Source organism: Astatotilapia calliptera, chromosome 16 (assembly GCF_900246225.1).
Source record: "Astatotilapia calliptera chromosome 16, fAstCal1.2, whole genome shotgun sequence".
Lineage (NCBI taxonomy): Eukaryota > Metazoa > Chordata > Actinopteri > Cichliformes > Cichlidae > Astatotilapia > Astatotilapia calliptera.
Window position 1 is genome coordinate 1,027,194 of NC_039317.1, and position 14,741 is coordinate 1,041,934.

Below are 14,741 nucleotides of genomic sequence, written 5' to 3' on the forward strand. Positions count from 1 at the left end.
GTGCGTGTCCCAGGGATTCTAGAGGCTATGTTCTCGGGAGGCTTTGCCTCCTATTAGGGTCTCCAATGGCAAACTGGCAAACTGGGTCATGCATTAGTACATGGGGCCCGACTGGCCACAGCCTGAGAGGGACACGGGCCCATCCTCCTGTAGGCCCACCACCCACAGGAAGGTCAGGTTCAATAAGTGGAGGCCCTGGCGGACCGATCCCTGGCTACCAAGACTAGCAATTAGGAGAATGTCACTGGCGGGGAAGGAGCCTGAGTTAGTGCGTAAGGTTGAGCGGTACTGGCTAGGTATAGTCAGGCTCACCTCAACGCACGGCTTGGAACTAGTCTCCTGGAGAAGGGCTGGACTCTGTCTCAGTCATGAGTTGCCCTTGGTGAAAGATGCTGGGTGAGTATCCTAGTATCCCCTTCGGCTTGCTGCCTGTACTATGGTGTTTCTCTTGGTGGACGAGAGGGTTTGTTCCCTGCACCTTTGGGTCGGAGAATGTGTCCTGACTGTCGTCTGTGCTTATGCGCTGGACGACGGTTCAGAGCACCCAGCCTTCTTGGAGTCCCTGGGCAGCGTGCTCAAGGATGCTCCACCTGTGGACTTTGCTGTACTACTGGGAAACTTCAACGTTCATGTGGGCAACAACAGTGAGATCTGAACCCGAGCAGCATTTTGTTGTTGTTTGTCAATAATGAACACCATGTCTGAACTTAAGGGTGTCTATAAGTATATATGGCACTAGGACGTCCTATCGGGCTTGGTTAGCCCGTGGGACTTCGGAGGCAGCTGATAGGTACCAACAGGCCAAGCGGAACATGGCTTGGGCAGTAGCTGAAGCAAAAATTTGGGTGTGGGAGGAGTTCGGAGATGCCGTGGAAAAAGACATGCGGATGGCCTCAAAGAGATTATGGCAAATGGCCAGGCGACTCAGGAGGGGAAAGTGGTGCTCTACCTGCACTGTGTATAGTGCGGGTGGAGCGCTGCTGACTTCAACTGAGAACATTGTCGGGCGGCTGGAATACTTCGAGGATCTTCTTTATCCCACTGGCATGTCTTCCGTGGAGGAAGCAGACTCTGGGGACAAGGCTTCTTTCTCCGCAGGTGAGGTCACTGAGGCTCCTTGGTGGCAGGGCCCCTGAGGGATGAGGTTCGCCCTGAATTCCTGAAGGCTCTGAATGTTATAGGGCTGTCTTGATTGACAATCCTCTACAATGCTGCGTGAAAATCAGGGGCGGTACCTCTGGATTTGCAGACCAGGGTGGTGGTTCCCATCTTTAAGAAGGTTGTGTTTCAACTATAGGAGGATCACACACACTCAGCTTTGCTGGGAAAGTCTATGCCAGGGTGTTGGAAAAGAAAGTTCATCCATTAGTCAAACCTCGGATACAGGAGGAACAATGCAGTTTTCGTCTTGGTTGTGGAACACTGGACCAGCTCTTTACCCACTCAATGATATTTGAGGGTGCATGGGAGTTTGCCCAACCAGTCTAAATGTGCTTTGTGGACTTGGAGAAGGAACTCAACCGTGTCCCTCAGAGTGTGCTATGGGAGGTGCTACGGGAGTATGGGGTGTCTGACCCATTGCTACAGGCCATTTGATCCTTAAACAGCCGTTGCAAGAGCTTGGTCCGCATAGCCATAAGCAATAAGTAATCGTTTCCGGTGAGTGATAGACTCTGCCCATTATCACAGATTCTGTTCGTAATCTTTATGGACAGAATTTCTAGGTGGAGCCAAGTGGCGGAGGGCTTTCATTTGGGTCGTCTGAGAATCTCATTTCTGCTTTTCACAGATGATGTGGTTCTGTTGGCTTCATTGGGTGATGGCCTCCAACTTGCACTTGAATGGTTCACAGGCGAATCTGAAGCGGTGGGAATGAGAACCAGCACCTCCAAGTGTGAGGCCATGGTCCTAAGCTGGAAAAGGGTGGAGTGCCCACTCCTGGTCAGGGAAGAGCTCCTACCCTGAGTGGAGGAGTTTAAGTATCTCGGGGTCTTGCTTATGAGTGACGGGAGAAGGGAGATCAACAGGGTGGTGATTAGTGCTGTGGCTACAGTGATGCAGAAAAAAGCGAAGCTCTCAATTTACCGGTCGATCTATGTCCCTACCCTCACCCTATGGTCACGAGCTGTGCGTAGTGACCAAAAGAATATGATCGCGGAGAAAAGTGGCAGTAATGAGCTTCCTCCGTAGGGTGGATGGCCTCTCCCTTACTGATAGGGTGAGGAGTTCGGCCATCCAGGAGGTGTTCAACATTGAAAGGAGCCAGCTGAGGTGGTTCGGGCATCTGACATGGATGCCTCCTGGGCGCCTCCTGGGCGAGGTGTTCTGGGCATGCCCCACCAGCAGGCGGCCCCCCCAGGGCAGAACCAGGACACGCTGGAGAGATTATATCTCTCGGCTGGCCTGGGAAGGCCTTGGTGTTCCCCTGGACAAGCTAGAGGAGGTGGATGGGGAGGAGGAGTCCTGGGCTTCTCTGCTTAGGCTGCTGCCCCCACGACCCAGCTTCAGATAAGCGGAAGAAGATCGATGGATGGATCCTAGAGTATCTGTCTTCATAAGATTATTATAACGCTAGATATATATACAAAAGGACAATGTATATCTGATATGTTAAGTCTCTCAAAAGAGATTGCATCTGTGATTATGACTGCAGCCTGTGGCTGATGATTACTCAAGACTTTGGCTGTGCTATTATTCTTATTGCTGCAGCATAAGTTGCATGGTTGTAATACATATACATGCAACAGCTCCGTTTTGATTATACTATGTTAATAAGAAAAATTCTTTCATAAAATCACTGCATCTTCCAACAGTCTTGCATAGACATACAGTATTCACAGCACCACACACTGAACCACTGCTGAAGTCTATATCCAGCCACAGCCTACATCACTGCCAACAAGATCAACTGCAGCTGTTCACTGATTGGAGACGCAGTTTTTTCACTGTTCACTGGAGATCAGCTTTTTAAAATGAATGAGGAGCATTAAATGCAACACAAAGTGTCACATGACGTATCCAATTGTGCTAAAACCAGGAATTAAAAAAATAGAAGCTTAAAATTAAGTTGCCAAATGAATCATATAAGAATTGTTTTTGGACATCACCAAACGCTGTTTCCTCTCTTGAGATGCTCTGCTATGTGTTTAGTGCAGTTGCTGTTTGATTGTGGATTTCTCTGTCTTCAGTTTCGCCTTCAGTAAAATGAAAAACATCTGGTTGGGTTGGCGATTAAAGGTAATTTCAGTGCAATTAGAAACTTGGTTTGCTTTTGCAGTATGCTTTGAGTCAGTCACACTGTGTGAGTATTGCCCTGTACACTTCAGATTTCATCATGCCACTTCAATGAGCAAGCACATCATTATTTAACAGTGGTAACCTGGTTTCACTTGTCCATGCCATAAGATTGCCCGTACCATGGCAGAGGATGTGATATACTTCAAATCATGAGCTATTCCTCATCTTCCCAAAGGTGGTGACCTTGGCACCACTATGTGCCTCAGCATTTCACGACTGGACTTCTTGCACAGGTGGTGTCCTATCACTGTAGCACACTGAAACTTACAGAGCGGATCATTCTTTTACAAAGTCTACATTCCTAGGTGCTTGATTTCATACACCTGTAGCCATGGCAGTGATTGGAACACCTGGAATTCATGATTTGGATGAGTGAGTGAATACTTCTGGCAGTATGTGCATATGGGTTTAAAGTGGGATTTGATAGGCATAGAGACTGTAAGAGCAGCTGTAGTGGTTGCATGTGCGGAAAACAAATAAGTCAGACTAATTTCTAATGTGAGCACAAGTATATTTTGTATAAAGGCTGTGACCAGCTAAAATTCACTGCTCTTTTTGGATTTAGCCAACTGACTTCAACAAGGTCTAAGTAGATATTACAAAGGGGAAAATAATGATGCTGAATTTCTTTGCAAGATTGCTCCCAAAGAAACGGATGGTTTCTAATTTAAATGGTAGTTTCATTTTAATGGAGAGAGAATATCAACCAAAATTCCAGAAAAACACATGAAAGTCATAAATTGATCTGTAACTGACTGAAATAAGTAATTGATCCCCTACAACTCAGAATTTTCAATGAAGAGAAATCCTTAATATGAACCAAGTAACAACATCCCCACGGTCGAGTACGGAGGTGGACACACTGCTCTGGGCAGTGGAGTGCAGATGGAAACGAGCCACACACACAAGCAAAGACATCGTCCTCCGCTTGTTAGCAAGATAAACTGGATCTGTACTCCACATGGGCAGTCTTACCTTTTTGCACTCCTTCCTGACAGGAGATTTGTGAAATATCATTACGTTTATTGTTAAAGAAATAAATATATAACCAGAAAAATATTTATTATTAGCTGAAAAAATAAGTCGTGGAAGTATTTTTCTGCTTAACACCGAGAAGACCAAGGAGCTCATCGTGGACTACAGGAGGAATGCTGACCCACATCCACCCATCCACATTAAGGGGACGGCTGTGGAGCGTGTGAGCAGCTTCAAGTTCCTGGGAGTCCACATCTCCGAGGATCTCACCTGGACGACCAACTTCTCCAAGCTGGTCAAGAAGGCTCACCAGTGCCTCTTCTTCTTGAGGACTCTGAGGAAGAACCACCTGTCCTCAGACATCCTGGTGAACTTCTATCGTTGCACCATCGAGAGCATCCTGACAAACTGTATAACAGTCTGGTACGGGAACTGCTCTGCCTCGGACCGGAAGGCGTTGCAGAGGGTCGTGAAAACTGCCCAGCGCATCGCCGGAGCACCACTTCCTGCCATAAAAGACATCTACAGGAAGCGGTGTCTGAAAAGGGCTGGGAAAATCATCAAAGACCCCAGTCACCCATCACATGGACTCTTCACCCTCCTGCCCTCTGGGAGGCGCTACAGGAGCCTCCGGACTAAGACCACCAGGTACCGGAACAGCTTCTTCCCCACAGCTGTCAGACTCCTGAACTCTGCCTCCTGACATCTGACCCACGTTAACACACGGACTGAACATACACACCCCCACAATGGACAACTGTACCCTCAAACACACAATAATAACATGGACTGAACCACCACTCACAACCACTAGCACTTTATAGCCTCTGTAGAAACTATCTACACCCTCACTTATCTTAACTGCACTACTGTATAGCTCTGTGTAAACAATCATTCTGTACATACGATAATTTTTAATCCTACAACTGTTTACAACTTGCATAGTTCCCATTTCTGTATAGCTGTATATCTCAGATTTCTGTAAAGTTATTTATTTCATATTCTGTATAGTTTTTCATATTTATATCCTGTTCATATCCTGTACATAGCTTGTACTCACTACAGCCTGTACATACTTATAGTTATAGAATATTCACAACATACTTCATACCGTGTACATTATAACATACCATAATAGACCCATTTCTGTAATATACTCACATATCTATATTATTGCTAATATATATTGTAATATATCTATATCACTAAAGCACTTCTGGATGGATGCAAACTGCATTTCGTTGCCCTGTACCTGTGCATGTGCAATGACAATAAAGTTGAATTCTATTCTATTCTATTTTTCAAACCATTCCTTTAGGAAACAAACACCTTACAACACATCAGTGTTTAAAAGATTAACATTACTGCTACACATGTTTGAGCTCATTCTGAATACTTTATGTCTATATTATATTTAAAATGTCTATTTTTTCAGCCTAATGATAACTTCCTCTTTCACAGTGAAAAGCTCAAGTTTCATTTGTTACAAAATAAAGAGGCTGCAGACCTCAAAAGGCCATGAAACTGCTGGCAGTTCAAACTAACCAACGAGTTTTGAGCCTCTGAATGGATGATTATGTATAACACCTGCTGCCATTCCTCAACAGTTAATACAAAATTTGGGGGAAAAATCTTTGAATTAAAGCAACTTTTAGAAGCTAATACTGGGTAATGTAGCATAAATGAACATGCTAATGTGCAGAGCAGAATATGCTAAAGCTCTAAATATCTATATAGTTATATATATTATATATAGAGCTCTTTATAACTCTTCAATACTGCAAATGACTGACAGTTTACCTGTGATGTATGTTTGGCTTCCTGCATATCCAGTTACCACTCCAAGAAAATCTTTAACAGTATGTCACTCCTGGTCTTTTGACTGAATTCTGAGTCAATCATTTGTTCCAAAGATTCCACAAAATATCCCAGTCAGTCTCTCCCACAATGCAATGCTCGAGATTTTGTCGATGGCAGTAATTGTGCTACTCTGTAACGCCATCAGCTGCAGCCAGTAAGGGTTTTAATAGAGAAATCGTGGTCCCGTAGGACAGACGTGATCCAAGAAATAAAACCGATCAGTCTGAATTCATGCGTCATGCAGGTTGAGAACCACTCCTGGAGTCCCACTGAGACACATCCACCTGTGTGTGTGTCTACAGGTGTCTGCACACACGCACACATACTGAGGTTAGGACAAAGAACATAAACCGAGTGGGGCGGTGGAGGCGAGGGGTTTTGGCACACACATAACATCACCAGTGCGCACCGTCGGCCTGCTTTACTCACTTTGCCTTTCACCACAGGGTCGGACGAGGCGAACGGGGTAGGAGGAGTGATTTCTTTGGGCTTACGGAGAAGGCCATTCTCCTGACCTTTGACCCCTACTGAGAAGGCATCCTTGTCTTCAGCGCGCTTCCTGGCACGCAGTGTGTTCCACGACAGAGACTTCCTGTACAGTATGGGAACAACAAACATCAACCAGCCAATCAAAGTGAAGCTCAGAGTTGTCCAGCTGAGTCTGGCTGCAGCAGCAACGTACCTGTCAGGTTGCTATGGTGACAGCTTATGACATGACGTAATGCTTCATAAGGTGAATAGATACAGACAAGACCACAATAGTATCGATAAATTATCTATTGGGGTTTGAACTTTTGTCATCTTGGACTTGTTGTTTTCAGTTTATGAGTTATTGTAAGACTGAAAGATGTTTACATACATTTGGAAATCTTTTAGGAAGTACCCGAAGCATCCCAAAACTGCTCTTCTGGATGTTAGCCTCCAACAAAGCAAAAATACATTCTCTACAAACAAGACAATGTAGGCTACTGCAATAACCAAAACAAACAAAAAACACTTTTCAACAGAAAGAATGGCTGTACACCTCGAGTCTGAGAAAATCCAGACAGGACCAGTGCCTGAATCTGCAGCCAGACTCTTCTGGTTCATGAAGACGAACATTAGAGCAGATGACAGAGAGTTCGGACTTTATTGACACAGCTGGACTTCTATGTACAAGAATTAGTGCAATGATGTTTTTAATTTGTTAAATTCAATCTTTTATAGTTCCTGTAAACTTTAAATACATAGTTATGATTAGTAGGACTTCCCGTCCACGTCGATGCGATGCAGCTTAAAAAGGGAAAGTTACATAAATCTCTTTTGTTCACCTCTAACCTTGTGTTAGTCATTTTGATTTATTCCAGTGCAAAGTTAGCTCAACTCCTAAAAACACATCAAGGCGAAAAAGCAGCTGAGAATAAACCACAGTTATTCTCTGAGAAGATTTTAAAGGCTTTACAGTTTGTTCAGTTACCAAATGCTGCTACATTTATTCAAAGCTCTGAAGTTTAAACCACTTAAGTTTAGAGTTTGTAGCTTCTGTGGAGTGTCAAACCGTGAGGTTAGTGAAAACTGAAACGAAACAAATCAAATGTAACAACATACACAAAAAGCTGAAATTAACCAAACAGGAACAAAACGCTGTAAAGGGTTTATATACCTGAATCTACAGTGTGGCTGTGGGGATTTTGGTTCTTGGCATTAAAACCTTGACAGAAATCTTTCATCTAGAAACTTCCCAATAAGCAGAGCTGGAATCAGCACAAAGTCTGCTTGGATGACAACTTTGAACTAGTCTGATATTTCTGTGTCCATGAACTTCTTTCTCTCCTGTACACCAACCTAAACAATGCTGACACGTCTCAGGTTGGACTCAAAGTGGTATTCTGTACAGTAGTATTTCTATGTATGTATTTCAGCTTCAGGTGTGGATATGAGATCGCCGTCGTTACTTCTTCACGTTCTGCTAATATCTGTTGATAGTTACATTTATTTTTGTCACAAAAACGTGTCTCTGTGATGATGTTTGGCTCATTTTAAGAGAGCTTTACTTCTAAAATGGTATAACAGTGCAACACACATGCAGGCAGACACTCGGGTTCACATTTGCTGTTGTGGTTTATTTACAAATATTAAAAACTACTACAAACCGTCACCCATCATCAGCCAAATGTCAAATAAAACATCTTCACCTTGACACCGCTTTGTTAACTCGTGCTCAAGTCCAAAAGGTTTATTTAACAAATTTAAAATCAGTATTATTAATAGACTACCAAGAGTACAACGCTGACCTTGCCACCAAACATATTGCACAGCCTGACTTCATTCATATTTTTCTTGTCATAAATAGTGCAAAAGGTTTTTTTTAGATAAAAAACAAAACAAAAACAAACAAACAAAACAAAAACAGGAATGTTGTAGAGCCTCAGTCAATGTTTTTACTCTGTACAGTGAACTGCCAACATAAATTCAACACAAAAAAAGAATTAAATACAACTTTGTCCGTGGAATAAAATAATTATTAGTAGGGCAGCAACAATAAGAGGAATAAACAAACATCTGTGAGGAGAACAGGACTGAGGCCACCGCAATGACCCAGGTGAGGTGAGGGTTTTGTTTTTTTTGTTTTTTTTACAGAAAGCAGGAAAAATTAAAAAAAGTACAAAAACAGAAGAAAATGCAGAGTGTTAGGAACTGAAGTAAAAAGTCGGTTTTAGCTCCACACGAGTACTTTTCACTTTCTGGTTTCCAGTTAGGAACAAGGTACAAGTTTTTTCTATCCTGTCTATTTCTGTGGGAATCACCTCGAAGTTTTCAGCTGTTTTTCTTTCTTTTGTTAGTTTCAAGCCTCAAAACCTTTTTTTATTTTGCTTTTTTGTTTAAACGTCATCGCCACAGAGCCGATAAGTGACCGGCTCAAGAAATCAAAGTCATTGCAGCAGCTTGATGGACAGTTAGAGAACAACTCTGTACCTTCAAAACAAGAAAAAACAAAGTCCAACATTTTTTTGTGTTTGCTTTTTAAACACAGGACGCAGACAGCTGAGGAGCTGGTGATGGAAACAGAGTCAGAACAAAAACATTTAGACAGACCTTTGTCAGCTTAGTCCTCTCATTCAATCCGAATACTTGGTTTCAAGCCCAACCAGAAGTGCTTCAGTCTGCAGGGAAAGATGTGCGGGGTGGGTGGGGACTTACTTGATGTTGTTGGCATCTGTTACGGCTGCTGAGAAGGAGCAAGTAGAAGAAGAGTCTTTAATGGGCTTTGTGAGCGGGCCTAAGACGTGTCCTGGCACCCAGCCCTCCGCGGCAGGCGACTGGCTGTTGGCTGGCCGGTAAACGAGGTACATGTTCTGCTGATTGGTGGCCATGACCTGAATGGTCTCTCCTTGACTGACACAGATCTCATTCTCTTTGAGCGCCGAGTAGTCCTGAGTGACCAGCATGGTGGAAGTGATGTCGTTGTTGTCCTGCAGACAGGAGGGAAGGAAAGAATGGCCGACAGGACGAGGGAAAGGAAAGGCAGAAGAAAAAGAGGAGCAGGATGGAGGAGACACAATGTGGACAATTGAGGATGAGGTTAAGGAGCGACTGTGGGCTGGATAACAGAAATGCTGTGATACAGCTGGTGTCAACCTGAGGAGGAGCAGAGGGAGTTCAGGGCTGAGGAGCAGGAGTGGAGGGAGAACAGCAGTGAACACAGGTTTCATTACTTGAATCAGCAGCACACGCTCATTTTATTAAAATCAAATTATTATTATTACGAACAATAATAATAATTAACAAAGAGGCATAACTGATCCAATACTGTGACGAGGAGATGAGGAGTGGGGAGCCGAGTCAAAACAACGAGAAGAAAAATGAACAAAAGCAGTTTAGTTGTAGTTATACTTGGTTTCAAGCCCAAACTAAGGTGCTTCATCTGTGGCTGCATTGAGCATCGTTGACACACCTGATGGTATATTAGAAACTTTATTAGATCAGCTGTTTGCAGAGAGTGCTAAAACACGATCTGCAACAGCACTTAGGAGGGTGATACGTATCCAAGGTTCTGCCCAAAGCAACGGTCTCGGCTTGCCTTCCTCCCACAGTGCCAAGTGTTCCCTATCAGTGATGCACATGCACCTGGACACGTGCATCACTGATGTTGTGTCAATGAAAACGTGATTCATCAGACTGATGTGCTGATGCTCACATGCCCATTGTTGCCCCTATCATGGTGGAGCTATGGATCAGACCCCACGGGCCGGCCTTCATAACCAAAGCCATACCAGCTTTTACTGGTTTAACAAAGTCTGTGTCAGGTATGGAGGAACCAGGACGTATGGATGAAAACTGGGCTATTAGAACAAATCATACATGGACAAGCCGACATACACACAAACTGAACTGCTGCTACACCTGCAGTAGCCTACATTTTGACTTACAAAAGTCTGTTTAGTGCCCCAGTTTAGCGAGTGCCTGGTGCAGTCTGCAGGCTGTGCTTACATGACACCAACACAAAATTCTAAAACTAAATAACCAAAAACAAAACAATAAAATCCTCAAATTGAAAGTAAACAAATTTTAAAAAATAAAGGTAAGCTGATAATCATATAACCTGCACACACTCACCATGGAGTCAAAACACGATGAACCTCCATTAGAGGTGGAGACTTTGACTTGGCTCTTCCCCTTCTCCGTACTGCACAGGCCGACCACTGACGAGGGTCGGCTGTGAGAGGACGCGGTAGTTTGATTCCCTGAGGACGAGCGGTTTCTGGTCAGCGATGAGCTGTTGCCTCCTCCACTCTGCTGATTGTGGTAGACGATGGGTGACTGCAGAGCTGCAGACAGAAAAAGCACTTTAGATGAGGCTCATTTAAGTACAACAGGGGACATATTTCAGGACATTTTGTTATAGACACACACAAACTGCATTTCTGTTAAAGGTAAGACAGAAAACACGGGGGTCGTTATTTTGTTTGGATGGGTTGCCTACCTTCTGGGAACGAGCTTAAGGAAGTGACAGATATCAGGCTTTATCATGTTCCACCTAAACTACTTTATGATCATGGCAGTTTTATTTTAGGTGGTGAAGGCACCACAGCCAGAAAGCAACCGTCTTTCTCGTTTATGTGCCAGTTTGTACAATCATTTTTTAAAGCATGCTAGGTTAAAAATTAAAAGTAGCATCCTTAAAATTTAGGAGAAAATAACAAAAAACCTATAACGTGCTTTCACAAACGTGAAGCTCGAGTGAAAACAAAGTAATATTCTACTGAACACAAAGACCCTCAGTGTTTCCTCACCAGACAGGAAGTTGCTTTGAGCATCCAGGAGTTCCTGAATGTGTTGGACCCAGACCTGCTTAATGTCAACATTGGCTGCCTGCAGGGTGAAACGCTCCGATGATCCGCGACTCAGCAACACAAACTTACAGGGATCATTATCCACACTGTCCTCCAGACCCAAGTAGGATACCTGTGTGGAAAAGATAGTTTACAGTGTTAGACCAACACCATCTCACAAACCACCAGGTCCTCTCCTGCAGGAGCCTGGAGGAGGGCGTGGTTCGAGGAGCTCGCTAGGAGGTCTATGTATATTCTCATTCTTCAGTATGACCTGCTCATATACACTTCATTTAAAGCACAGTCTGCTGTGTCTTTGTGATGAACATACTGCATGCACACAAACATAGGCACAGCTTTATTGCAACCATCTACACACACGCTCCTCTGTGCTCTCCAATGATTTTGTCCAACATGATCAAATGTGGATGAAAACCTGGTTTTAAAGACTGAAGTCAGGACATGTGTGAGCTTTTGTGTTCTTCATGAGATTAAACCAGTTCACTGATCACAGACCTTTAACCCACTTTTTGTAATACCTTAATGCTCTTTTTGAACTGGTAGCCAGGTGTGGACGAGCCTTTTCTCAGCAGCTCACTGAAGATCACGATTTGCTCAAACAAGAAGACTCGTCGTTCCTTCGAGCGGGACAGGACGCCGGCGTCTTGCACCGTAACAAAAAAGGTTTCCTGCTGCAGCAGTTTGCCCTGACTGGTCAGTTTCCCCTGCAGAGAAACCAGGTTGATATAAACATTACTCTCTTAGGCTTTACAGCACGCCACACATGTCATAGTGTGTGCAGCACATGTCATTGTGAAGACCCACAAAACTTACCTCAAATCCCTGCAGCCGACCCAAATTCATCATGTCATTACACAGTTTCGGGACCTGAGACATCAAGCCTACTGCTTTCTGTAAAAGTCATGGACAGAGATATTTAGATAGTTTTTCATTTGAGGAGGATGTGTCAGCACAAACATGCCGGATTGAAAAGCATTTTACATTTTTACCTCAATTTGTTCACAGTCCATTCCTGCCTTTGAGCTGTACTTCAGGAAATCCTGAGGAAGAAGAGAAGCCCAACTTTAATCAGTCTAACCAAGCTTGCTACCATCAACACTTTCATCTAATAGGAAAAACAACAAAAACAGCAAAAACGGCAAAAACAGCAAAAACGGCAAAAACAGGAAAAACAACAAAAACAGGAAAAATAGTAAAAAAAACAACAAAAACAGGAAAAACAGGGAAAATGGTAAAAACAGCAAAAACAACAAAAACGGCAAAAACAGGGAAACAGTAAAAAGAACAAAAACAACAAAAACAGTAAAAACAACAAAAACAGTAAAAACAACAAAAACAGTTCCTCTTGGCCAAAGAAATGTTAAAGCTTCAATATGCAGAAATGTAAACGATAATGTAAAGGACAGTAAGTCAGGTTAGAGTAACATGTGGAGCACAGTTATGCTCTTTGGCATTTTCTTTTGTGATAAGGAGAGACTGTGTGTGTCTGTCACCTTCAGTAAAAGCTGGTATTTGGTGATTCTCTGGATTGGTTTGATGAGGAAGTCACTGATGGACAACCTGGACTGGATATCTTGTTGGATTCCCTGGAAGAGAAATAACCGAACTGTGTGTCCTTTTGTCCACTTCACACAAATACTCCCAATAACATCACACAAAGACAGTATCAGTCCAGATAATTGAGGGTCGTCCCTGCATTTCATATCGAGGATGAATGTAAAAGAACATTGCCGTTTAGATCACACTGCACACCTTCTGCTAATGATGAAGAGAATCAAAGCTTCACCTACATCGAAATACGTGTCGTATTCTGCCACGATGAACTCTGACTTGGGCTTATTCTGACAATAAACAACATACATGTGGAGCCTTCTCTCCTGTAAAGACAAAGGAGCTTTGATTAGAGAGCAAATCACTGGGACAGCAGAGATTATGTACTCTAGTGCGGTGACACAATCACGACACAGTGTTTATCTAACGTGTTTAATGAAGAGCTCAGGGAGGTGTTCATGGTCATCCAGGCATTTCTCCAGTTCTCCTACAAAGAAACTGACAGATAAAGATTGTTACTATCCCCTCGCCCCGTCCTTCACGCCATCATTTCCAGCCGACACTCGACTTACTCTCTGTGCCAGTCATAAATCTGGTGGATGTTCCCAAACACGATTTTGTCTTTTCCTTTCATGTCGTCTGGGACGCCCTTCTCCTCGATCCTCTTCATGAACCCCTGCAGTCAAAGTGTTGATAACTTTTGAACCCAAATGTACATTTCCTGATGCCCTTTGTTTAAATGGCAGGAGACCGCTGCACAGAATGATTCTGCAGAAGCACTCACCTCCACCACGATGCCCAGGTCTTTGACATAGTCCTTCTCTGTCTGAATCAGCTCGTTCAGAACAAACCTGTGTTAAAAAACAGCTAAGTTAACACAGAGCTCCTGTTCCTGCTGCAACAGAGGACTAGTGCCTTAGTGAATGCTTCACACTGTAAACATGGTTATTTCTTGAGGTTCCAACATCTGCCTCCATCTCACTCTCTCCTTAGGGCAGAGGTGTCCAACTCCAGGCCTCCAGAGCCGGTGTCCTACAGGTTTTAGATGTGTCCTTGACCTCCTCATCATGTCTTGAAGTTCTCCAGAGGCCTGGGAGTGAACTAATTATTTGATTCAGGCGTGCAGGGTGTCCAGGGTGAGATCTAAAACCTGCAGGACACCGGCCCCAGGAGTTGGACACCCCTGCCTTAGGGTGAAGTGGAGACTGTAATCTACTCATTGCTGTCCCTCCCGGTCACTCCCACTCTAAGCATCTTCAGCTACGCCCCCTATAGCTTCCACATGTTTTTTGTCACTACCATGTTGCAAAGTTTCACTTTCATTCTTGCTGCTATCCTGTCACAAATCACCCCTGACACTCATCTCCACCCGCCTCCAGCCTCTTCATCTCTTGTGCACTGTCTGTTACTTGGTTGACCCCCAGCTAAACTCATCCACCTTCAATACCTGGACTCTAAGATTAGATTGACAATTCTGTCTGTAGTAAGTTACACTGAACAGAATCGAGAGTCGATGCAGAAAAGAGCTGGCAGTGATGCCAACAGATATCGCAGTGATTAGGTCAGGTGGAGCATGAAGTGCTATGGTGGAGGTGGCTTGTGCATAGCATAGCATCTGTGGACCGGATCAAGCAGTACTGAGATCAGCTGAGCTATGGCTGTGCTTTTGTTGAACAAAGGCTACCCTCCATTTTCTAAATTCGAAGCAGTTCAAAGTAGAAGAAA

At 43.8% G+C, this 14,741-nt stretch overlaps 1 protein-coding gene across 6 annotated transcripts in view; it reads right to left on the minus strand.

Annotated features, from left to right (window-relative positions):
- Positions 1 to 14,741, minus strand: part of kalrna (kalirin RhoGEF kinase a) — a 154,323-nt gene that overhangs the window by 6,074 nt on the left and 133,508 nt on the right. For all 6 annotated transcript variants that reach the window (XM_026144911.1, XM_026144912.1, XM_026144910.1 and 3 more), the window contains 12 exons: positions 13,801 to 13,867; positions 13,589 to 13,692; positions 13,445 to 13,514; positions 13,256 to 13,342; positions 12,959 to 13,051; positions 12,455 to 12,505; positions 12,279 to 12,356; positions 11,984 to 12,169; positions 11,406 to 11,577; positions 10,729 to 10,940; positions 9,313 to 9,584; positions 6,562 to 6,724 (listed from right to left, as the gene is read on the minus strand). In XM_026144911.1, coding sequence (XP_026000696.1) covers positions 6,562 to 6,724; positions 9,313 to 9,584; positions 10,729 to 10,940; positions 11,406 to 11,577; positions 11,984 to 12,169; positions 12,279 to 12,356; positions 12,455 to 12,505; positions 12,959 to 13,051; positions 13,256 to 13,342; positions 13,445 to 13,514; positions 13,589 to 13,692; positions 13,801 to 13,867 — 1,555 coding nt within the window. The remainder of the gene's footprint in view (positions 1 to 6,561; positions 6,725 to 9,312; positions 9,585 to 10,728; positions 10,941 to 11,405; positions 11,578 to 11,983; positions 12,170 to 12,278; positions 12,357 to 12,454; positions 12,506 to 12,958; positions 13,052 to 13,255; positions 13,343 to 13,444; positions 13,515 to 13,588; positions 13,693 to 13,800; positions 13,868 to 14,741) is intronic.